The sequence below is a fragment of the Callorhinchus milii genome, unplaced genomic scaffold, assembly GCF_018977255.1.
Source record: "Callorhinchus milii isolate IMCB2004 unplaced genomic scaffold, IMCB_Cmil_1.0 Scaffold4, whole genome shotgun sequence".
Classification (NCBI taxonomy): domain Eukaryota; kingdom Metazoa; phylum Chordata; class Chondrichthyes; order Chimaeriformes; family Callorhinchidae; genus Callorhinchus; species Callorhinchus milii.
Genome location: NW_024704745.1, coordinates 15,755,309 through 15,782,069, shown reverse-complemented (window position 1 = coordinate 15,782,069; position 26,761 = coordinate 15,755,309). Strand labels below are relative to the sequence as shown.

The 26,761-nt window shown below is 40.1% G+C and overlaps 1 protein-coding gene across 2 annotated transcripts in view; it reads right to left on the bottom strand.

The window, feature by feature from the left end:
* The window catches only part of fndc3a (fibronectin type III domain containing 3A), a 76,994-nt gene that overhangs the window by 19,733 nt on the left and 30,500 nt on the right, over positions 1 to 26,761 (bottom strand). Inside the window, exons 4-12 of one of the 2 annotated variants that reach the window (XM_042334395.1) lie at positions 14,246 to 14,322; positions 13,200 to 13,422; positions 10,606 to 10,845; positions 6,062 to 6,120; positions 4,632 to 4,789; positions 3,818 to 3,877; positions 3,209 to 3,347; positions 1,370 to 1,423; positions 958 to 1,082 (exon numbers count right to left, since the gene is read on the bottom strand). In XM_042334395.1, coding sequence (XP_042190329.1) covers positions 958 to 1,082; positions 1,370 to 1,423; positions 3,209 to 3,347; positions 3,818 to 3,877; positions 4,632 to 4,789; positions 6,062 to 6,120; positions 10,606 to 10,845; positions 13,200 to 13,422; positions 14,246 to 14,322 — 1,135 coding nt within the window. The remainder of the gene's footprint in view (positions 1 to 957; positions 1,083 to 1,369; positions 1,424 to 3,208; positions 3,348 to 3,817; positions 3,878 to 4,631; positions 4,790 to 6,061; positions 6,121 to 10,605; positions 10,846 to 13,199; positions 13,423 to 14,245; positions 14,323 to 26,761) is intronic. The other variant, XM_042334396.1, reaches the window with a different exon arrangement.

Genomic DNA, 26,761 nt, shown 5'->3' with positions numbered 1-26,761 from the left:
ATTGTATAGAATATTGATTTTGGTATTACGTCCAATTTTGGGTGCCTATTACAGATAGGATATCAAAGAGTTACAGTACAGAACAATGCACTACGTCAATATTAGGTAAAAGAGCAGGAAAAAAATGACAAATTACTTTGGAAAACAAAAAGCAATAGCACGGAAAACGTTGGGCTGTGCTGAACATTTCCATATTTTTTTCTGAGGACTATCACTATGTAACAATGGTGCTCACTTTACGATTAGCTGACAATAGTTAAAAAAAAGTTTAAAAAAGCACGTCAAGACTATTTTTCCTCTACAATGGATCATTGTGGAGTCCTGTGGCTCAGTGGTTAGAGCACTTGCTTTGCAAGCAAGACACCTGGGTTCAATTCCAGGCAGGGCGAAACCTTGGGCAAGTTTCCTTACTCCACACGCCTAATAATAATCCCTCCAAAACCCCAAACAATAATAAATTGGTCATTTTCAATCTACGACTGTTTGTGGGACATTGCTGTACGCAATTGGCTGCCGCGTTCGCCCACAAATATACAGTCAATTCACTTTACAGTATATTCTGTGAAGCGCTTTGGGACGTCCTCCCGACGTGAAAAGCGCTATATCAAATGCAAGGATTATTATTATTATTATCATTGGACTATATGAAACTGCTTCACCTAGTGAGTGACAAGCAGTCCTTAAAATTGAACTTGGTCTCACCTGATTGCAAAGCATGACTTGGAACATATTTACAGTTTTATATTTTTATGAACCTCAAGCTACTGTAGCTAGGAGTGTTCTGTGTAAACTTTTGTTAAATTAATAATAAAAGCATTTAATACAGAACGTTGCAGGTAAATCACCATACATTTAATAAATACAAACCATATACTACATTGTTTCTGGAAATATTTGCTGTTGCAATGTTTCAAAATATTCCACACAAGATTTTATTAGCACCTTCTGAAAACTCACCTCTCACCAAGGTCATTTTTGGCTGTTAACCTAAATCTGTATCCCATGGCTGGTGATAATTTGGTAACTCTGAATTGCTTCTGTGGTCCCAAATAACACTGGCAGAAATCATTGCTTCCTTTCCCCTGTGAAATGGATCACATTTAATTAACAAAGTAATATGAAACCAGAAACGTCCAGTCAACGTATCAAACTGAGAAGAAATATAGAAACACAGAATCTACAGAGCAGGAGGAGGCCATTCAGCTCGAGTCTTCATTAAATTAAATATGTTGTTGTTGTTGGCTCACAGAACAAGGAAATCAATTCAATTAGGAGTGCATTCAATACTCCAACAACTCTTTTATTCTTTCAAATTACAAACTTCAAACTCAATCAATCTGGGAGTAAAGTTGCAGTAAAGTTTACTTACCTCATCCCATTCCAGAAGGTAGCTGTTGACTTTGGAACCATTGTCACATGTGGTCTACACGAACAAAAGATGCAATTTTATGGCGTGCCATCCAGCAGCAATTTATTTGTTTTATTATTTTAAAAAAACTTCACTGGTATCAATACAGAAGTAACAGCTACAACACATTTCATAAATATAAATATTTTGGTAAAATTTGTGGTGGTCAATAATTAACATCAGTATGAACTAACACGAGCACTAATGTTCAAACACAGCAAATTGTAACCCCATAGGTTCAGAGCATAAAGAATGTAGGGAAGAGGGTGGAATTACACAGTCAGGCCTTCAGCCTCTCTGCCCCAACCCTTTGGAATTTCATCCCACATTCCCTTCGCTTTGCTCCCTCCCTTGCTTCCTTCAAGGCATGTCTCAAGACCTTCCTCTTCGACAGCACCTTTAGCCACCCTCCTACTCTCCCTGCCCTCCACCTTGATCTCAACCGCCTGCTCGAATCCAAATCCCTGATGTGAAAGGCGCTATACAAATGTAATTGTTTGTTTGTTGTTGTTGATGCAGGTATTTGACTTTCAGATCCATGGTTGATCCTTTTAAATCAGGAATATATAAAAAATGCTATTATTAAATATATATCCCTCCAACATCCCCCTCAGCTTGGTGAAAACCCTGGACTGTTCAGTAGCTTGGGACGTCCTCCCAATGTAAAAGCTTCTATATAAATGTAAATTTGTATTGTATACAAACAAATTTATGTGCCAAGTTATAAAATAAATTCTGCTGAACCAGCAAGGCAAGGAGCATCAGTTTTACAATTTTGCTGATGGAAAATTATCGGTCTAAATCCTACAATTCTTTACAATTCGATACCTAAAAGATTTTCACTTCTAACTTCTAGCCTTAGCATTACAAAAGACTGCAACATTTAAAGAGATGGTTTCAGTTGTTATCTGTAGTAGATAGCAAACACATTCTGTAGTGGTTGCTTGAAAGTTGATGTGCTACACAAGTGCAACTGGTGGAACGATTTTGAAAGAAGATTTAATGAAACCAAGAAGTGGTTCATTGCAAACTATTCTGTATACGTAGTTTTAGACTAGATTGTGATCCATATGGAGTCCTGTAGCTCAGTGGTTAGAGCACTCGCTTTGCAAGCGAGAAACCTGAGTTCAATTCCAGGCAGGTCAGGGCGAAACCTTGGGCAAGTTTCCTTACTCCACACAGAGCCTAATAATAATCCCTCCAAAACCAAAAACAATAATAAATTGGTCATATTCAATCACGACTGTTTGTGGGACATTGTTGTGCGCAATTGGCTGCCGCGTTCGCCCACAAATATACAGTCAATTCACTTTACAGTGTGTTCTGTGAAGCGCTTTGGGACGTCCTCCCGACGTGAAAAGCGCTATATCAAATGCAAGGATTATTATTATTATATGCTGAGATGCAACTGTAACCATTGGAAACTGCATGAATTTCTGCACTAATGCAGGATTTATTGTGAATTGAATTTCCACAATGGGAAGAAACTCATGAACCCAACAATGTTGTGTCACTCAGGCCAACTGATTTAATTTTTCAAAACGGATGGCAATAGTATATGCTGTATTGTATTAGGCACAATATCAGGCCTATGCAGTATTGTAGGCTACAACACAAGCTCAGTTTCATTCCTGGACTTCCTGGAATTCTCAACCCAATTGCAATCTTAAATAACACAAATAAAGATAGCCGATTGTTTAAATTTTTGATTAATTGAGTATTAACATAATTTAATAAAATTCCTGAAGCATAATAAAATGCTTATGGAAAGACAGTTTAACTGTAAAGTGAAAGTATCACCTTCCACTGTAGACTGAGAGAATGTTTTGTCCGGTTCGTTATTCTGGGTGGAGTTGGTGTATCCGGCGCACTGCACAGTGTTGTGAAACTCACAGTCTCTGAGAGATTTCCCTTTACTAAGTTGCACATTGCTTGTACTCTGCACAAACAAGACAAAATATGTCAAATAAGATGATGTAGTAAAGGCAAGTTAACAATACCTACTAATCTTCTAGTAAATACAAAATGGAGTACCGGAGCGTTTTTAAGCAAAAACATTTGTCAAAAATGGCAATGCTCATATAACACTCTGAACACTGTCAATATCAGTTGGATCAATGGTCTCTGGGCCTAAGGTTGTGGCTTGAAGCCACATATCAGGACTTGAGCTTGTAGAGGTTCACACTCCAGAACAGTACTGAGAAAGCACAACATTGTAAGCAGTGATGTCCTTCAGATTAGGCATCAAACTGAAATCCTGTCTACCCATTCAAGCAGACATTAAAGTTCCCCTGACATAGGAACTTTAATGCCTGGCCAATAATCCTCCAGATAAGTTTATCATTCATTCACTTCATTGGAGTTTGTGACTGTTAATTGAGCCAAGCTGACATCTAGGTTATTACTGACCTGGCATGGTAGTCTGTTGCTGGTTTTAGGTCCTTCAAAGTGGTGCTCGTTTCTTTTCCTCTATAAAAAGATAATATGCGCACAGATTTCAGCTATGAAATGACATAAAAGTTACACTATAATTTACATTAAGAGAACACATTTCACACTATTTTGCACCAGTGCATGGCATGGGCAGTTTAAGTTGTACTTGATGCCTCGTGGCAAGGAAGGTTTGAAGAGGATTTGGGTATTTAATGAGAGCAGGGCAGCATGTAGGAAGATGCCTCAAAGCTCTTAAGCAATGATTTCATCGAGCTATGCAGTCAAATACAAAAAACACTGAATGAAAAATTCAAGTTCAAATTAATTCAAATTTTACTTATCTATGAGTTTAAACAGAAATGAATATTGTTAAAAATAAAGTAAAAAAGTTGAAAGGTTTTCAAAATTATGAAGGATTTTCTTTAACATTTCAACAAGTGCTATTAATAAATTAATAGTGACACAATAATGGACTCTGCCCTGAACTCTGCTTTATTGCTGTCCATCAGGTGAGGTGATAATATGATTTTAAAGAGAGCAGGGGAATGCGATTTGATTGATGCGTTCAGAGAGAAAACACCTATTAGAAAATCAAACTTACTTCCATCAAGTTTGGTTATCCAGTTGAGACAACAATTCTAATCCCAATTCCCTGCTCTTTCCTCTACTCGTTTATATTCTTCTGCTAAATTAGTTTATGCATATTCATTTCCAACATAATATAGGTATTTGCCACTACATGTGGAATATTTGCAGATTATGACCAAATGTACAATGAAAATTCACATACATATAGGCAGTTTTGAACTTTCCATCTTTCACATTATTTGAAATCGTAATTTCATAGGTGCAGGTCTTCATTAAATCATCTGTGTCAGCTTCATCACTAACTGTATTTGAAGGAGAAGACCAAGTGAGCACAGCTGTTCTTGTCTGGATGTCGGAAACCTGTGGGAAAAATGGAATACAGTGAAGTAACCAGCTAAGTGCAATTGTTCAGAAGATGCAGATTTATAATCAAAGAAACCCAATTCTAGAAAGTAATGCGCCCTGTGCTATTTTCCCCGTTTCTGCTACAACAAAAGCTTTCAGTGATTTGTAGCATTTAAAAGTTACATTTTTGATCACAGACATAAATTAGATTTAATACTCCAATGTTCAATTCTTAACTACCTTGACAGAGTTAAGAAATTGAGGATTTTTTTTTTGGTATGTGATTCAAGAACTAGAAATAATACAATTATTTTGTGACAAGTTCCGAAAACACAATAAATAATTCATAAATCCTCAACTCAAGACTAAAGTTGATTGGTTCTTATACACTTTAACCTATTTACTCAATTCTTTCAATCTGGATTAATGGCAGCAAAAGTGCTGAAGAATGTTTAGTATAACAGAACCTTATCTTTGTCCTATCTGGCTTTACTTTAATGTGAAGATTCATTCTTGTAAAAGGTAATATATTTTAAGAACCTTTTTTTTAAATCTCACGTTTCAGTAAATTTATATTGTACTTCATTTCAAGGGTTGAGAAATTTTAAGTATTTAGCAAATAATAATAAATTGTCCAGCTATATCAGAATGAAATATGCAATTTTTCAATGACTTTCAAAACCACGACAACTAAAAGTACATCCAAACATTTATTTTCTTGTTTCATAGTGAGGATGGGTTCCAGTTTATTTGAACCCAAACCCACCAACCATGTGATTAAAAAAGAGTTAACAAATGTGTTTTTTTCTTTTCATAACCTCTGTTCTTGCCAGACTGCATGGGCTGCCTGTCCCAGAGAGGATCAATTTCAAGATCTTCACCCTTGTCTTCAAATCCCTCCACTCCTCCGCACCCCCCTACCTCTCTAACCTCCCCTCTCTTCACAGTACCCATTGCCTTCGCTCCACCAGGTCTGGCCTCCTCCTTGTCCCCCGTATCCTCCGCTCCACCATAGGCGGCCGTGCCTTCAGCCACTATGCCCCGAGGCTCTGGAACTTCCTTCCTCACTCCCTTCGTCTTACCCCTCTCTTCTTATTTTCAGGTCTCGGCTGAAGACCTTTCATTCAACCGCGCCTTTGTTTACCTTCCTCCCCCCTCCCCCCTGGCTCGGCCCCGGGATCTGTTTCTGCGAAGCGCTCTGAGACGCCATCCGGCGTGGAGGGAGCTATATCCAAGTTGTTGCAGTTGTTCCCATCTACAAACATTTCATCATAAAAAGTTGCTTACCACAGGTATGCCAACAGCGGAAAGACTTGATTGAAGACCTTGTATGTCTATCCCTTCATCTACGAAAGGAATAAAATCATTCATCACCACCATTATTAATGATACATATCACTCAGTTACATTTATTGAGCTAATTTTCTTGCATTGGATGTTTAGTTAGATGCTCGTAATAGGAAGAGGTCAAAACAATATTTGGGGTTTGCTGCAGACTGTCAAGCCAAAGAAAGGAGAATAACTAGCCACTTTATGATAATGTTTAAAACGTTTGTGAGAAGAAGGTGATACCGATAGGGAACTTCACTCGGCTCACAGAAACTGGGTAAAATAAAGAGGGAAGGACTGTCTGAGCCTCTGATCATAGTATATGCTTGCTTCCTGAGTTTACCAGGGACCTAACAAGGACAGCTCTAACCCTGATTAGTTCTAGTCACTCAGTCTAACTAATTCTATTCTGTGAATAGTCTATTTATGGAGTAAAATAGTTAGAACCATAGAAATTTACGGCACAGAAAAAGGCAATTTGGACCATCGTGTCTGTGTGTCTCTTAGAGCAATCCTTTCAGCCCCATTTACCTGCCCTTTACCCATTCCCCTGAAGTTGACAATAATAAAGAATAATAGGCCTATAATATTGAAACATCTCAAAGCTTTTTACATGCAATTGCTATCAAGTGGTAGTGATTATACATTTGCAGAAAATCTGTTTTTATTCTGCGCATTATGATTCTCAATTTCCACTGAAAATAACACTGACATACATACTGTACACATTTCCACAACCAGGCTACACCAGCAATAAGGTACAGGCAGCAAACTATACTGGTCCGAGTATGACACCATATCAAAACAGTGAGTAGACACAACTATAAAACACATGAACAAAGACACGGTATAGATCATATACAGTTGCCTTATAATTGTTGAAATGCATCAAAGCACTTCACAGAGTTTTCAGTGAAGTGCAGCGTCTATATTTTTAGGCAAACATGGCACAGCAGCTGATTTGCACACAGCAATGTCCTACAAACAGGCAAGAAGTGAATCATTAGTTTTTTTATCTGGGGAATCGCTGGCCAGGGCACCAGGAGAAACTCTATTCTCTTTTTTGAATGGTTCAATGGGGATCTTTAACATCCACGTTAACAGGCAGACAGAATCTTGGTTTTAATGTCTCAGCTGAAAGGTGCACCTCCGACAATGTAGCATTCCCGCAGCATTATATTGGATTGTCATCCTAATAAACTCAAAGCCCCAACATGGAGTTTAAACTCGCACTCTGACTTAGATGTGGGAGTGCTATCAATGGAGCTAGACTGAGACCTGTTGGGTGCATGCGTTATTTATATGTGGCTTTATACAAGCACCCAAATAGTATTTTATGTTTAAATTAGGTGATTTTTAAATAATATTAATTTGTAGTTTAAAATAATTATTGAATGAAGAATACATACAACGCATGCTGCTGAGAAAGAACAAGTAAGCTGCAGGAATAGAGACTGAAGATTTGTAATTTTGGAAATAATAATAATCCTTGCATTTGATTTTTTTTGAAATAAGTAATGGAAGTAAACAAAAAGTGAATGCTAGTACGAAAAATTATGGAAATCCACAGTAGGTCTATCTGCATCAGTGAAGTCAATAAAGTGATTTATATTGTGAGGAAATTTCAATAATGCTTTCATATTTAACTTGTCTAGAGCATGTCACTGTTGGTGTACTCTGTTTACATAGGAAGAACAGAAGACAAGTTAGACATAGAAATTGCTTCTATGGCTTTCCCATTTAAAACATATTTCCATCCCTTATTCTTGCATGTCAAGTATCCTGAACTTTGCAATACTATTTCCACTTGTAGGAAAGTCAGTAACTAAGGACCATAGTTATCAGAATCACAAGAGCTTATTTAAAAATATTTCTCTCAGAGAGTTGTTGGGATGTGGAATGCCTTGTCAAGTACAACAACAACAACAACAACAAGATTCCATTTATAAAGCGCCTTTCACGTCAGGAGGACGTCCCAAGGCGCTGCACAGTTGGATCATGACCCGAGCAGGGGGGAAATGGTCAGGGTGAGGGGAGGGAAGGGAGGGAGCGAGGAGGGGGAAATGGTCAGGGTGAGGGGAGGGATGGGAGGGAGCGAGAAGGGGGAAGAGAGTCGAGAGGGGAGCTGAAGGCTCAGTCAAAGAGAAAGGTTTTGAGACCGGCCTTGAAGGAGGAGAGGGAGGAAGCAAGGCGAAGGCACTGGGGGATAGAGTTCCAGAGCCTGGGGCTGAGAGGCTGAAGGCCCGACCACCAATGGTAGGGCGATTGGGGCGGGGGACGTGGAGCAGACCGGAGCCGGAGGAACGGAGGGTACGGGCAGGTAGGTAGGGGGATAGTAGGTTGGAGAGGTAGGAGGGAGCAAGGCCGTGAATGGCCGTGAAAGTAAGCTGGTAGAGGCAGAATCCTTTGTGGGTTTCATGAGGGAAGCAAACAGTGATATGAAGGATAGAGGCTTGAAAGTGTCTGGAAAAAAGGGATAGAATGAACACTTTGCTCTGAGAGATAGTGCAGACCCGAATGGCCACCTAAATGTCTATGGTGCTGAGCTACTTCTCCACATGCTAGTGGTTTCCAAGTTCCCAGTGAAAGGGTTTGGACTCTGATCCTTGTGAGGGGAACAAAAGAGGATCCAAGTGTGACTAACCAAGACTTTTGTATAGCCCAGGCCCTCCGCTTTTCTGACTTGACCTGACTTCCTTCTCAGAACCATGGCTCACTCCCAATTTGTCCATAACCACTTGTCTCATCTCATCACCTTCAAAGCCATGACTTGTCTCTTTTTTATTTATTGAGAACAGATCAAAGAGCTGATTAATCCATAAATAAATGTAACTGGTACTTTTTACTAACTACAGGATTTGAATCAACTAACAAATCCATATATTTTCACAACAGCTCTGTTTTTAAAGATGATTTGTTCTGCAGTACTATTTTATTCTCAATAAATGATTCCAAGTGAAATACACACAACGGTCATTTGGTGGTGCTACAGTTCTCTTCAATGGAGCTTTTGCATGTACAGTATATGAAATATGTGCATCCGTGCACATATTTTCTATAGACTGTATAATAAAATAGCCTGCAGTTATTTAGTACCCTTCACATGGGATAATGATTCGGAGCACCAAAAACATAATATAAATAAAGGCTGCAAAGGGATACTAATCTACAACCAAACAGGTTTGTTTATAAGGCAAATGATCGATGAACTCTTGGCTTTACTTTGAGAAATGGCCAGCATCCAGCATGCTAACAAAAAGATCAACTTTCACTGCTTTAACTTCTCAACTTCCTGTAGAAAGCACTGCTGACGTCATTTCGAGCAGGATTTGCACTAGCCCTAACCCCTAAATGTGTTCAGAATTAGAATTGGTTTTAACTTATTTCTAGTCTTTAGAAACATCAATTCACTGTCAACAAAACCGGGGAGAGTTTTTATAATCTAAAGGGTGAAACTCTACCCAATGTTAAAATAGGCATCAATATTTTGGGCATCTCTGAACAAGGTGAATACAATGCTGACAACTAATTAACACATTTAATTTCCAAGAGAAATGTGAATCCAAACTGGGGAAGGAAGAGAAAGGTGCAGAGAGAAAAGGAGAGGGTCTAATTGTTGAGTAATTATTGAGCCCACAAATTCCCATTTTTGATTGATACGATAACGAGATTATTATATGGAATAAGAAATGAACATTCAATCCGTTATTCTGTTCACACACTCAGTCACTTCAGGTTATAGAATACAGAAACTTTGTAAAGTTTTCAGACGTTCAATATTATAGGCATCACTGAATATAAGATGTGCAAGAATCATGTTATTTTCTAGCAATATAAAATATTTTAAATTGCTTTCACAAGTTTATTTTGCTCTGTTCCCCCACAGTTACTGAAAGTACAATTATTCTATTATGAACTTCACTACCCACCACGGAGTTCCACTGCACAATAACTCCACTGCCTCTATTATATATAGATATATATATAGAGAGAGAGAGAGGCAGTGGAGTTATTGTGCAGTGGTCCATTATATATAATATATATATAAGGCATATACAACAGAACTGCGGAACCACCTCAAAAAAACAAATGGTGAGATGGCTATTGAGTAGGAATTAAGTGAAAATTAGAGATCCATAATTAAAATGATAGTTCATATACTTCCCTATTTTTTTTTCTGAAATTCATGCTTTCAATTAGTTTCCTCTTGCTTTGCATTATACCTCAGAGTAGACTAAAGAATGTTAAATACAGCCTATTTTAGCAAATGAGAAAAGTAAAAATGGATCAAATAAATGTGGATGCATTTTGAAATATTTCCACCAACCCTGCACTTCCTTATCCTTTATACAGTTTCCCTTATATTTTTACTGTCTGATTCTTTATTCTGTAAAATTTACTTATTCTTTAGGTGTTCACAAAAGAAAAAGAACTAATATTTAACTACCGAAACCTAACTAGTTTCGGAAACTTTAAAAACTGCCGCAAGTATAGATACGTACCAAGCATTTCTGAGTCTATTTGAGAAGTGTCATCCATTTCTTTAACCTTCATAATTTGTCCATTTTCCTGATCATTGGGAGACGTGGAAATACAATTTTGTGGAGAGGATGGTGGGCTGTTCATTTTATCTTTTGGTCCATTAGTTTGCCTGTCTTTCAGTTTTTTCTGTAAGCGCTCATATGCTTTGTTAGTCCTTTCATCCCTGTGGATAAAATTGGACCTCCCAAGAGAATGAGATTCTGCAACGCAACAACAAAACAAAGAGACTATCTACATTTGTAATCGGTCTCAATCACACACTTGTCATAAAAGAATACATTTATAGGCAGCCTCAATGTGATTGCAATAGCAACATATTAATAGTAATCCTTACATTTGATATGGCGCCTTGTCACGTCATTGAGACATTTCAAAGTGATTTACAAAATATACTGTTCTGTAAAGTAAATTGACTGTCTATTTTGTGGGCGAACATATTGGAGCAACAACAATTAAATGTTATGTATACTGCCTTTGGTAAGAAATCCCATAAGTGCTTGACATTGCCAAAACACTGCAGAATGCTCAACTGAATTTTTACCCAATTGTGTTCTGAAGTAATGAAGTAAAGGTTCCTCACAACTTTTTGAATTTTCTACAAAAAATAGTTTGTATGTCAATGTGTACTGCTTTGTGCCTGGCAAACAAAAAAACAAGCAAGTCACTTAGATTTTATTTGCACACCTTCTGCAGCTTATGCATTATAAGAGACGACTGAGAATGTCATTTTTCTCTCTCAACAGGAATAAGTGAGGGCACTGTTTTAATTTTTTTTAAAAGCTACCACCATCTCATGAAAACTCATCTTTTTCATTCCTGAAATAAGAATAATCCTTGTAATTGATATCTTATCATTTCAGCAAGACATCTCAAAGTGCTTGATTTACTGCGAAATGTAGAGACTGTGAACGTGTAGCCAAACATGGCGTCAATTTACGCACAACAATGTCCCACAAACAGCCATGAAGTGAATGACTAATTTTATTTGGAGGAATGCTGGCTAGCTCACTGGGAGAAACTCCCTCCTCCTTTTTGCCTCCTCTCTTCCACCCCCCACCCCACCCAAATAATGCAAGTGAGATCCTTAACGTTCACCTGAACAGGCAGACAGAACCTCAGTTTAATCCAAAGGATGACACCTCCAACAAGACAGCACTCTCCAACACACCTTTGGAGCAACAGCCTAGACTGTGAGCTCAAAGTCCCAATGTAATGCTTGAACCAACAACCTTCTAACTCAAGTGTGATAATCTGAGCCAGACTGACACTTGGCCATATTTCCATATCAAAATAAAGTCCAAATAATGTAGATCAATTTTCCTTCAACACGAGAGGTTGAAATTGATTTCACATTTTAACACAAAAGAGCTCACTGAGCTCCATCTCCATTTTGTTGTCACTTTTCAAATCCAAAGCTATTATTTACATAAATGATCTGGACTTGGGTATAGCAAGCACCATTTCCAAGTTTGCGGACGACACAAAGTTAGGTAGGGTGGTAAACAGTGAGAAGGATAGTAGCCAACTGCAGGAAGACATAGACAGAATGGTAAAATGGGCAGACACATGGCAGATGAAGTTCAATGTAGAGAAATGCGAGGTCATGCATTTTGGTAGAAAGAATGAGGGGAGGCAATATAGGCTGGTAATACAATCTTAAGGGGGGTAAAAGAACAGAGAGATCTGAGGGTTAAGGTAAATGAATCCTTGAAGGTGGCAGAACAGGTAGATAAGGCTGTAAAAAGAGTATATGGGATACTAGGCTTTATAAATAGGGGCATAGAGTACAAGAGTCAGGAGGTTATGATTAACCTATAAAACACTGGTTAGGCCTCAGTTAGAATACTATAGGAAGGATGTTAAGGCATTGGAAAGGGTGCAGAGGAGATTTACGCGGACGGTACCAGGAGTGAGGGACCTTGATTATGAGGAAAGGCTCGAGAGGCTGGGATTATTCTCATTGGAGCAGAGAAGGTTACGAGGAGACCTAAGAGGGCTTCAAAATCATGAGGGGATTTGATAGGTTAGAAAGGGAAAAACTGTTTCCACTGGTGGTTGTGTCGGTGACTCGAGGTCACAGATTCAAAATAGTCTCTAAAAGAAGCAGAGGGGAGATGAGAAGAAATTTTTTCACGCAGCGAGTTGTTCAAATCTGGAACGCATTGCCTGAAAGGGTGGTCGAGGCCGATTCGATAACTACTTTTAAAAACACGGTGGACGGGTATTTGAGGAGCACGGGTTTGCAGGGTTATGGGGAAAGGGCTGGGGAGTGGGATTGACATTAATTGCTCTTTTCAAAGAGCCGGCACAGATTCGATGGGCCGAATGGCCTCTTTTTGTGCTGTACAATTCTATGATTCTATGATTTCTACAATGCCATTAAATGTGTGATCCTATAAAAGTAAAAACAACTTTACTGGCAAATTCCACCTCACTGTTTCTATGTTTCTTAAGTACAGTAGCTAAGCAGCCTTTTAATTAACAACTACAATAACACTTATACAGTGCCCTTCACGCAGGACAGCATCCCGGCAAATAAGTCCCATATGCTTACCTTGATCAGCATACCCATGTGGAGAATGATGCTGTGGAACATACTGCATTGCAATGTCCCCTGTTCCTGCAGGATACATTTGATGCTGTGGATGCGGAAGGACGGGTGGGTGAAGAAATGCAGGCATGTAAGGATGAGGATGCATTGGTGGGTGGCTGCCAGGGTGAAATTCTGGCTGCTGAGGTAACACCACTACTCTTCGTACACCATTTTCTTCAATAACCTGTAGAATTGAAGCAGAATTATAATTGTGCAGAACAGATGTGTCTAACTTAGGTGCTGTACTGCTATGTTTATTTCCTGGGTTATATCAGAGACTCAGATCTACTAGTTGACCCTATTATAACACACCTACTGTTATGAAGCAGCTGGATTCACAACCACAGCTGCTGGCTTTCCTATGAAGGAGGTGACAGCAGGAGAGGATGCTGGAATAGAATCAATCACCCTAACCCCAATTTATACTTTTATTGTTAATCTTAGAAAGTTCACACCGCACAAGGATGCCATTTGCCAAATAAATGGGGCACCATTTTTTATGTGAATCATCACAAAACATAAATAAGTTAAAACAATTAAAATTATTTGTAGTTTTTAAATATGTGTGAATAATAATCCTTGCTTTAATATTGCGCTTTATCATGTCTTTGAGACGTCTCAAAACACTTCACAGACTATACTGTAAAATTAATTGACTGAATTTTGTGGGTGAAACCTGGCAGCCAATTACGCACAGCTGTGTCCCACAAACAGTCGTGGATTGAGTGACCATATTATTATTATTATTATTTTTTGGAGGGATTATTACCCCTAGCAAGCGATCTGCCAATCGACTAACAATCGTGTTCCTACTTACTGCTAGGTAAACAGAAGCTTGTGGAGTAAGGAAACAATTTGTTTCAATTTGCAGAACATTGGACAACGACTTATGTAGTTATATTCAATACCAATTATAGTAGTACAACTACAATTAAACTAGATGGCAGAATATGTTATGAAACAAATTTTGAATAAAGGACCCATTTATGACGAAAGGTTTCAGTTACCTGTGATACGTATCCAGGAGGCACATAAATAGGAGGCACTGAACCATTTGGTGACACCATTGGAACCTGAGCAGGACCTGGAAGTAAAACACATTAACTATAAAAATCACACGATTGGACAGAAATGCAGGTTCAAAAAAGACTCTTTAGGATTAATCTGATCTCACAGGACTTTAAGACATTGTAAGTGAAAGATAAACAACAATTACAAAATACTTCAATAACCTAAGAGGGAGAGAGTTTCTTTTTTCTTTACTCTTTGACAGTTTCTATTTGTAATGTGTACACAACTGTCTGTTCTGCAGTATTGTGAATCAATTTAATACCATTGTTAGCCATTGCCATTGCTAATTTGCTACTTTCTTAATGTAATAATATATTAATGATCCTTGCATTTGATATGGCACTTTTCACGCCTTCTAATAATAATAATAATAATAATCCTTGCATTTGATATAGCGCTTTTCACGTCGAGAGGACGTCCCAAAGCGCTTCACAGAACATACTGTAAAGTGAATTGACTGTATATTTGTGGGCGAACGCTGCAGCCAATTGCGCACAGCAATGTCCCACAAACAGTCGTAGATTGAATTGACCAATTTATAATTTTTTTTAGGGATTATTATTAGCCGTGTGGAGTAAGGAAACTTGCCCAAGGTTTCGCCCTGTCGGGAATTGAACCCAGGTCTCTCACTTGCGAGGCAAGTGCTCTAACCACTGAGCTACAGGACTCCAGTATAATTTATAATTTTACTTTATAATTTATAAAATGTATAATTTACAATACATTGTAAATATATGGTAAATTCGACTGTGCTTACAACCACACCCCCCTCCCGGAGTCAGGCTCCGCCACTGTTAAGCGCTCTGAGATGCTACCTTGCGTGGAGGGTGCCATATAAGTGCAAGCTGTTGTTGTTGAATGGCTTGGTACGACCTTCACTTTCCAACTGCATTGTTCAGCTGGGAAATTTCTGACCACTGACCAGTCACCCTAAACGTCTAGGGTATGGAGCTGACCCTGTAATATGGGATGGGTGACTGTCAGATTGGAGACATCGGTGTGACTTGTGCAATAAGTGATCGTGCCAAGGTACTACACCATGCAAGGGGTATCACTGACCGTGAAGCCTGGAACCGATTCTGTGTGAGGGGTTGACAGCACAGACTTGACAACTGACAATGTAGCTAAGGACTTTCTTGCTCTTGCAATAAGCAACTGGTGTGGAGTAAATCTGAGATGCAGCATTCGACTTGGACCTTGAGAACATTAAGGTGACTGACACATCACAAGCTGTCTTGTAAAGGTCCTCCCACCACACTGAAGGCAGAAGTCCGCCAGTTAGCTTGAGGAAACTCTGAGGCTTGGGGCGACGACTGCTGGAAAGCCTTATCTGGAATCCAAGTTGTGAACACACATCCGTAAAACCGGTGCTTGGAATCCACTTTGGTTTGCACAGAGGTAAGCAGCTGCTGCTCAATCATGCTTCCCGTGGAACCATCCCTCAATGGGAAGAGATGTGTCGTAGTTGTGGGCAGGAAAATGGTGGCAGTGCTCTCACACATTTCATGCTTGGCTGTGATGCCCACCAGGAAGTGAAAAATAATCTTTGCATTTGATATAGCGCCTTATCACGTCATTGAGACGTCTCAAACCTCTTCACAGTTGGGTCTCCTTAGAGCTGAACTGGCTCTAGGGTGACATGTTTGTCAACAGAATGTCATAATCGAACAAACCCTTTGTGGTAGTCTCAGTAGTCGAGGGCACTGCTGATGACACACCAGCAAGCCAGGCTCATCAGCGGGACTTGGAAAGGCAGTCACAGGGAGCAGGAGTTGTGCCCTCTGAGCTCCTCTTAATAACCCTGTAAGGCAAAGCCCTAACTGACAGGGTGGTCCGAGCTGGACAAACAACTGGAAAGCTGTGCAGTTTTAGACGGTTGGACTCCAGCAGTACCCCAACCGCAGACTCTGGGGAATCCTAAGCCTTGAGAACCTGCACCTTATACTCTCCGGAATTAGGAATGTGTCCCCTCCAGGAAGAGAGTGTTCATTCCCTTCCAATAAATATCTGGAATTTCCATGTTTCGGTCATTTGCATGCAACTGTCAGTTTGGTTTGGATACTCGTAAGCATGGTGATGGGGTTCCGCATGTGCTAGACCGGATGGCCTAAAAAACTCAGCTTGGAAGACTAAGCAGCAACCTGTTTGTACTTAATAATATAATAATATTAATCCTTGCATTTGATATAGCACTTTTCACGTCGGGAGGACATCCCAAAGCGCTTCACAGAACACACTGTAAAGTGAATTGACTGTATATCTGTGGGCGAACGCGGCAGCCAATTGCGCACAGCAATGTCCCACAAACAGTCGTAGATTGAAAATGACCAATTTATTATTGTTTTTGGAGGGATTATTATTAGGCGTGTGGAGTAAGGAAACTTGCCCAAGATTTCACCTGGAATTGAACTCGGGTCTCTCACTTGCAAAGCGAGTGCTCTAACCACTGAGATACAGGACTCTACTTTTCAGGCAATGTTGCCCATGCACATGCCATCTCCCAGCATATACACGAGCGGGAGAGGTTTAATATTCTGGGTGAAAATCCCCAATGATTTCCTCGCTATACCTACGGAAAAGTGGATAGATTGAAAACCCTTGTTCCACTTCTCTTGTACAGAATGCTGAGGAACCAATTGTGGCTTAATGACTTCTACATGAAATAAATACACAAGTTTTTTTTTACTTTCTGCCCCAGTACAGTATTCTAAATTAAAGCAAAAATAGAAATAAACTACAAATTGAAGTATTTTGCTATTAAATAACTGAATCAGCTATTGTCTTCTTTCCCAAACAGGGTAACATGCCAGTGATTAAGTTACATCACGTCTATTAACAATTTACAGCTGACTGCTACATCCTGCTCCGTGGTATTTTTTTTCTGTTTGACCTACGAACATTGATAAGCAAAACACAGTTCTGGTACACAAACTCACAGAATACAGAAAGCCCTCAGGGCTAAGTGAGTCATTGCTTTTTCTCTAAAACCGGCCTGCTTGCTCCTGTGGCACAATGTGTATGTTACTTGTAAAGCACAACAAAGCACATTTAGGTGGTTCTTCTGCATCCTGTTGCTTTTTGCTTTTGTATTTTTTAAAAAAAATCTATGCCTTAACATGAAAGTAACAAGCTTTAAGGGTCTTACCATCCATTTTATGGCATTCCACTGCACATAAAATCCAGGAAATGCAGCTTTTACTAAGCAGTCTTACACTGTAGGTGAAAGGCTCCCAGTGTGGTGACTTGGCCACAGTTTATTGGACTAAAGGGTGTGTGTTCAATTGCAGTCAACAATCTCATATGGTGTCACATGATTACTGTGGCAGCATCAGCACAATTACTGCTCCTCTCAGTTACCAAAATATTTGCGGTGTATTGCAGAAGTAAAACCTGATAATCAGGCTGCAACTCTATTTTTTTCTTTAAAGTGAGCAACCCCACAGCATATTGGTTGGCCAAGGGGTAACTAGTTCAGTGTAGGAGTGAGAGGTTTAATGTCACTTCTGGAACCAGAACTACGACCCTGAATGGTGTGTTGTAGTTTCCCAGGTGTCATGGTAACAACAACAACTTACATTTATATTATGCACTTCACACGGGCAGTGTCTCAGAGTGCTTAACTGTGGCGGAGCTTGAAGCCAAGCTGAAGAGCGGGGGAGGTGCCTGTAGGCACGGTCGAATAGTAAGATCTTCAGGTATGATCTGAAGATGCAGAAGGAGGAGGCAAGGGGGAGGGATTGAGGAAGAGAGTTCCATAGTTTCGAGGAATAGTGTCTGAAAGCTCACCCTTTGATGGTGGAGCAGAGGGGTCAAAGGATGTGACGGAGGCTGGAGCGTGGAAAGCTAAAAGGGCAAGGAGGAGGCAGGGGATGGAAAAGTGGAAAATGAACAGGGGGTGAGGGAGAGAAAAGAGATAGTGTTGCTCGGATCTGAGAGCAGCAACCAAAACACACAGAGGATGGTGAGCTAATTACATCCTCAATACAAGCCACAAACTAATAGTCAAGGTGATATTAATGCATGCTTTTTTTTTGCAAAAAGCAAAAAAAAGCTTCTATTTATTGTGTGGAACTGTCTGCATAATCCCTGCAGATAGTACAGGTCAAGCACACTGCTATACTTAGCATTAGTCTAATGTGAAAAGCTATGATTCATTCTTTCCTTGTTTTTCCCAGGAGGAAATGTTCTTCAGAATTTACTGCAGTACATTAGGTTAACCATGTGTCTGCAGCTGTACACCCACTCTTTGACATCACACAAGCAATGATACGCATCATTGACGCAAGCACTGACAGGATCAAAAACAAAGGCCACAGACATCTGAATAATAGAGTACACAACTGACGTATACAGTACACCCTCTAACAAAGGCAGCTTCCACATTAAATCAATATCATACATAGTCCCACCAGAACCTTACCTTTTATAAAATCTTATCCGACCTTTGGATGAGATGTTAAACTAAGGTACTTTCTCCCTGTTTGAGTGAATGCTAAAGATCCCATGGCACTATTTGAAAAGAGAAGGGAGTTTCTCCTGGTGTACTGACCCCTAGATAAAATTAGTCATTCACTTCATGGCTGTCTGCGGGACAACTGTGTGTGCAAATTGACTGCGGCATTTACCTACAAATACACAGTAATAATAATAATAATCCTTGCATTTGGTATAGCGCTTTTCACGTCGGGAGGACGTCCCAAAGCGCTTCACAGAACACACTGTAAAGTGAATTGACTGTATATTTGTGGGCGAACGCGGCAGCCAATTGCGCACAGCAATGTCCCACAAACAGTCGTAGATTGAAAATGACAGTCACTACAACTACATATCTCGACAGTCACTACAACTACATATCTCGACAACTGGATAAGGCACTATTACAAATGCAAAGATTACCACTATATTGTCAAATATTTGCACAAGTTTTCTGTATAATTAAAATGTATTTGGTTAAGAGGCTTAAAATCACATAGGTATGGAAATTTATGTGTGTCCGCTATGGAGTATGCATTCTACCCAGAAGGTCACACTTGTTTATTTGGTCATCTGTCTGTCACATATGGAAACCCATCACCGTGGTATCCAAACCAGACTATGAGTTCCACATCTGCATGCCACCTAAGCAAGGACATTTCCGATATCTGGAATGGAATGTGGACTTTCTTCCCAGATGATCACACCCTATTTGCCTAATTCCAGAAAATATCAGACAGACATTTAGCAAGGCTTCAGGAGCCCAAAGTGTGTGTTGGTTTATTGCGGGCATTTAACCATCTTAACTACACAGCTTATCATGGAGGACACTGTCCAGTAATCTCACTGTTTGTCTATGACCATCTTGCCCATTAAGGAAAGCTTTGGCTTGCGATTGAGAGCATTGCCACATTCCACAGCTTAGACACACATCCCTGCCCATTGATTAGTGATTCCATCAGTTGCAAGGTTAGAACTTCAGCAGTACTTACCTCTCTGCACAAGCTATCAAGTCAGGCACTCAGCCCTAGTTGTTTGAGAGTGTGTTCATCAACCTTGCAGCAGGTGTTGTATCGAACCCTAGTTTCCACAACAGCTATTCAACAGACATCTGCCTTCACAATGGTGGAAAGACATATACAGACTATCTTATGTCCTGTTAACCACCTTGGAACCAAGCACGTATGGTTTCCATACACAAGAAAGGTGACCCAGGAGCCTGACTTCAATAATTGGAAAAATTATAGAACCAATCATCATTNAAAAAATGGAAGTTTACTTGTACAACAATAACCTAATAATTGACAGCCAGCACAGATTCAGAGTATAGATCCTGTCAGAACAATATGAAAGACTCTTTTGAGGGGGTGCATCCTGATTTGACTCTGGGAAAGCACATGATGTAGTACACCTATATCTCTGAATGGTGTTAAAAGTACCACATGAAAGATTCCTTTATAAAATGACGTCACTTGGTACCATGAGCAAGATATGAGCATGGATTAAAAATTAGCTGAAGGGAAGGAAGCAGAACGTTGCAAAGGGAACCTAGGTCACAACAAGAGGCTGGACTACATTGCTATATTAGTTAATTTCAGATCCCCAGACGTCATACTCAAGCTATGTGGTGCTCTGATCAGGACGCACCTTGAGTATTACAGAAAGCTCTGGTAGCTGTGACATAAAGGAGCTGCCCAGGCACTGTCAGAGTACAGCAATGAGGATGATCCCCAGTATTGGAGGAATGAGTTATACAATACAATACAGTACAAAATTGCATTTGTAAGACGCCTTTCATGTCGGGAGGACGTGCCAAGGTGCTGAACAATCACGGATTAGGACCAGAAGGGGGGGGTTGGGTCAGGGAGGGTAGCCGAAGAGGAGGGTTTTGAGGCATGCCTTGAAGGAGGCAAGCGAGGGAGTGAAAAAAAGGGAATGTGGGATGGAGTTCCAGAGGGTGGGGGCAGAGAGGCTGGAGGCCAGGTTGATAAGCAGTTAGCAGGTCAGAGAGGTAGGAGGGGACAAGGCCATTGATGGCCTTGAAGGTGAGAATGAGAATTGTGAACTCAATCCTGTGAGGGATGGGGAGCCAGTGGAGCCGGGCGAGGGTGGGTGTGATGGGGCCACGGAGCCTGGTGCAGCAGAGGATATGAGCTGCAGAATTCTGGATGATCTGCAGCTTGTGGAGGGAAGAGTTGGGAAGGTCGACAAGCAGGGCATTGGCATAGTTGAGCCTGGTTGTAGTGAAGGCATGTATGAGGGTTTCAGCGGCCTGATGGGTGAGGCAGCGGAGGAGTCAGGCAATGTTGCGGAGGTGGGGGAAGGCAGAGCGGGTCATGGCACGGAGGTGGGGGAGAAAGCACAGTTGAGGATCAAACAAGATGCCAAGATTCCTGGCTTGGTGAGGTGGAGTGTGCATCTTTGCTGATGCTGCCAGTACCTGAGTTGTGCAGGCGCGAGCCAATCAGGAGGACCTTGGTCTTGCTGACATTCAACTATAAAACGTTGGCTCTCATCCAGGACTTGATGTCTGACAGACAGTTTGTCAGGACATCAGTGGTCCTGGAGTTAAGGGTAGAGGCAGAGAGATAGAGTTGGGTGTCATCCGCGTATATGTGGAAGTTGAGTCCGTGTCTGCAGCTGTAAGCAGCACGGAATCCTGATTGGAGGGGTTCATAAAGGGAGTGGCAGGAAAGGAAGGAGTGAAGCTGAGAAGCAACAACTCTTTCAAGGACCTTGGAAAGGAAAAGTGGGAGATGGGGCGGCAGTTAGTGAGCAGAGATGGGTCCAGGGAATTTTTTTTAGGATAGGGGTGATGACAGCAGTTTTTAAGGGGATGGGAACGGTGCCAGTTGACAGGGAGTAACGAGGAGGTGGAGCTGGGAGGGTAGGGATGGGGTCGAGGGAGCAGGTGGTGGGCTTCATTCAGGTTATAGTGGTGCTGAGAGAGGAGGGGGAGACAGGTTTGAAAATGCGGAACGAGAGATAGGGAGGTGGTGGCGGGTGGGAGGGCGGAGGCGGCTGAACGGATCCCTTCGATTTTGGTCTCAAGTAAATCCAGCATCTCCTCGCAGTTGCAGGCGCTATATCAAATGCAAGGATTATTATTTATTACATTGTGAAACTTTTCAAAGCATTTCAGAGGATTTTACTATAAAGAGTACAGTAGCCACTTCGCTAAGATCAAATAACAACAACTTACATTAATATAGCACCCTTCTCAGAGTGCTGTACAGTGGCGAGGTTGGATGCCAAGCAAAGTAGGGCGAGGTGACCATAGGCAATGGATGAAGAGGTAGATCTTCCAGTGGGATTTAAAGATAAATAAAAAGGGAGCAAGGTGGAGGGTTTGAGCAGGGAGTTTCAGAGATTTGGAGGATTGTGGCCAAAGGCACGGCCACCAATTGTGGTGCAGAGAGGTTGGGAAATCACAGCAACAACAACAAATTACATTTGTATAGCAGACTTGTGTTAACTGAGCAAAGGGGCGGCAGAGGATTGGGGTACGAGTTGGTCAGACAGGAAGGATGATTCAAGGCCATATTTGTGTGGGGTAGGATCTTGAAGTCGATCTGTTTGGAGACAGGGACCCAGTAGTCTGGAAAGGATTGGGATGATGGACATGCAGAATTTGATGCATGTGAGGATATGGAGGCATTTGTATCAGTTGGACTTGTGGATTGTGGAACAGGAGAGACCAGCATGGTACTATATCAAATTGCCTTCCACTGGTGCTTCGGGAGATAAAAATAAATTAATAACAAATGATTTTAATGTTTGAAAAAATGTTGCAAATCATATGAGATAATAAAATAATTAAAACACTGGTTTAATTAGCTTCCTCAAAATGAGCAATAGGTCTTCAAACATTTTGCTTATGTCTCGATAAGTACCCTGGAATACAGTTTTTAAAAACTGCGGTGATTTGGAATATGAAAGGCCTGCGAGTAAAGCTTTTTTTCCAAAAGCATGAAACAGGGTTTTAAGGGCACATTTTAATGATATTTTCAGTCCAGTCAATAAAATGCTCCTTAATTAAGCAACAGAATGAGTTTACGAAATTGCATTTCTCTGTCTCTCCCCCCAACACCCCAACTACAACAACAACAGCTTGCACTTATATATAAATGTAATTTTGTTGTTGTATAGCGCCCTCTATGCAGGATAGCATCTCAGAGCGGTCAACTAAGGTTAAGGTCAGTGTTTGTAGGGCTTTTAAGATATAGTATTCCTTTGGTGGATGAAAAACGAGGATGCAGTCCTTCTAGAATCAAAAATGAAGCTTCAAAAAATACCTGGATTCTGAATTTCCTTAAATATTTTCATTGCAATAATCCCTTCAAAAATAATAATTTGGTACCTCAATCATGACCGTTTGTGGGACACTGCTGTGCGCAATTAACTGTAGTGCTTTGCCCACAAAATATACAGTCAATTCACTTTACAGTATATTCTGTGAAGCGTTTTGAGACGTCTCGAAAATGTGATAAGGTGCTATATCAAATGCAAGTATTATTTATTCCTGTTACCTCATATTTATTGTACCATTAACATGTTTAAGCTTTAAACATCCAAAATTTTAAAGAGGGAATACTATATATAAATAGCTTGAATTTGACATGTTAATAAATGGATAAAAAGATTATAGCACTGAACTATGCGGTTGCTGCTACATTTTAATATATTCCATAACTAATACAAGACGATTTAGTAATCAGTTCAACATTCAAAACAAAGATCCTATTTTGTTAGTGAATTGGATGCTGCATGTTCCTTGTCTTTGGTCAAGTGGAGGTAGAGAAAGGAGGAGACACATAACAATTTTTTTCTCTAGAAAGGTCTTCCATATTCCACAAAAATATGGTAAGTCCAAAGATGTAGTAAAGCAATTTCCAGATTGATTTTTTCAGTTAAGTACTTTAATCTTTTCGTTTTTTAAGACAACTTAAGATCATGGTTACGGTTTGTCAAAGGTTAACCCCACTTCATTCAAAAAATACTTAGATCAAAAATGCCTACTTCTTTGCTGGACTAGATTTCTGCCATCAATCTCAAGTGGAAAAAAAATTCTGGGCTGGGGAGAGCACAAATTTCACTGCATATTTGCCACATCAAGCTCTAGAAAATTAACTATTAAACCAAAAGCATGGTTACCATACTCTATGGGGCGATACAAAGTTAAAAACAAAAATGTATTAGTCAAAAATGTCAGTGATGAAAGTAGGAGCCAGCACTCAGCCAGTTTGGAGGATAGAAGAAGGAGAAGAAAGAGGATAACTTGCCACCCTGTCACTGTTTAGTGAATTAGTCTATGTTAAGTGTGAATCTTGCAACCTTAGGTTCCCACCAACACAGCAAATTGTAGCGATAATTTAGACAGCGTTAATTTACTGCTGTGTTAAATTATTGAATGCAGTAAACTTTTCCCCGGAGATTGGAAAAGAAGCAGCGAGTAAGAAAAAACGTTACAATACAGATAGTACAGAGAGCAAGTCAGAGAATGAGAGAGGGATCCATCACTTGCTTTTCTGAGAAAAAATGGACAAATATTAAAATCACCAGTGAAGTTATTTCAGGAATGAATCCTGTAAGATATGCATTGAATCTACTTGACTGAAAACACACAACAGGTTAAACATATTTTTAGCCAATAATTGAGCAGCAATATCAATCACAAGACTTAACCCATTTGATGTAATCATTCCAGATTACCAACCATGAAGCATCAAGGTGTTTCTTGACAAAAGTGTCCCGACTTTAACCACCTTACCTGGTAACCCAATGATTACCCTCTGTGGAAAAAAATACATCCTGACATCTATCCTAAAATGTGTCCTTAAGACTCCAGCCTGTTTGATCTTTTTCTTCTGCCTTGGCATTAAAATGTTATTCTGGGTTTATTTTTATCCTATTTAACATTTCATATCCCTGCTGGACATCTTTTTCCAATAGCCTGAGCTAAGTTAGTGGTTTCTTATAGCTTATCCGTTCACCATTGGGGATCCATTTGTTGCGCTCTTCTGCACGACCTTTTGAGTCTTGCAGCCCCCTTAATGCTGCAATGACCAGAACAGTATACAGTAATCAAGGTACAGCCTGAGCAGATTAGTGTACAGTTTGAATGTGAGGTCTGGGGATCTGAACTCAACTGATTCAGCAATATAACTCACCATCCTGTTTATGTTGCTCATTGCTGCCTTAAACTGGTTCAAAATGGTGAGCACCAAGTGAACTAATATGAACAAGCCAACTGCATTAAAAAGGAAATTATTTTAAGTGGTGTTCAGATGATGTCTTCTTGGATTATGTTGATTGAGGGATTTTGAGGAACAGTGAGTGATATACAGATCTTTAAAGATGGTAAAATGATAAAAAGGCAGATGGGATACTAGGTTTTATATTTAGAAGCACTGAATAAAAAAGCATGGAAGTGATGATAACTATTTACAAACATTAGTCGTACTGCATGTAGCTCCGGGTACCATATTACAGAAAGCACATCAGAGCCATGGAAATGATTCAGCATTGATTCACATGGATGATACTAGGGATAAAAAAATTACTAGGCATNAAAAAACTGGATTTGTTTTCACTGGAACAGAGAATGTTAAGAGGCTATCTAATACAGGTCTTAAAATTGTGAAAGAGTTTGAGAGGATAAAATGTGAAATTCATGTGAAAAACAAAGTCATTCTGCCTAATTTTCTCTGGTGGATTTTAGGAAAACCTTTTTTTTGTTCAACAAATCTAACCTAAGAATTTGATACTCCTCTATGTTTCCTGAATACCTTTGACCCTTGTAAGTAATGTTGATTACCTTCACTTCCTGGTTCATCTTTTCCTCTACAATCCCTAGAGGAATTGAAACTGTAGAAAATCAAGATGGTTGCCAAGCTGTGTGGATAGGTCCTCCCACCACACTGAAGGCTAACATCCATCGAATTGATAAGGAATAATAATCTTTGCATTTGATATAGCACCTTATCGAGACGTTTCAAAGCGCTTCACAGAATAAACTGTAAAATGAAATGACTGTAGAATCTCTGAAGCTTGGCACAACAGCTGCTGGAAGGCATTACCTGGAGTATGAGTTTGTGAACATGTGCTCATATATCCAGAGATTGATATCCACCTTGATTAGTAAGCGGGGAAAAGAGCAGCTGCTGCTCAAACTCCACATTTTCAACTGGTAGAACCATTGCTCAATGGGTAACGATGTGTGTCCGAGCTATGGGTTTGTCAGGAACTTCAGAATCAAGTCAACCTTCTGTGGCAGTCTTGGTAATCTGGTTCCTGAGCACGGCAGATGGTTGCAATGCTCTCATGTAATTCATGACAAGCTGTGCTGATCACCAGAATTAGGTCAACCAGGGCATGACACTTCAGGTACTGAGCTGACTCCACTGTAATGTGCTTAGCAAAGGAATAGTCCTGATTATCCAGCTCATGACTACTCAATGTATGCTTTCGGAAGTCAAATGACCAGCTAGTGACTTTTTCTGGGGAGGTATGCAGGAACTCCTTAGGGCTGAGCTGCCTCCAAGGTAATGTGCTTGGCAAAAGAATATCAACATTAAGTCAAACCTCTGGGTAGTCTCTGTAGTCTGGATCTTGAACCCAGCAGGTCCGTAGAATTCCTAAGCAGAGACCAGTCCTGCTGCAAGTCAAAGTCCTAATGGGTACATTGATAGGAAGTGGGAATCTGATACCAGATAGTGCTCTTAATGTAAAGCTATGAGGGTTTAGCTAGTTAAACTCCATCAGTATTACCCTAATGCACACTCTGGTGTTCCCAAGGCTTGGCTCTTGCTTACGTGTACTTAATATGCTCCAGAGTTAGATAAACAGGGTATGACCCTCCGTGGAGAACGTGCACATTCAATTCCAGACACAGGGAAATTTCTGTGCATGGGTTTCATTTATATGTTGGATTCTCAGTCTGGTTTGAAGACTATTAAGCATAGTAATTGGTTTCTGGA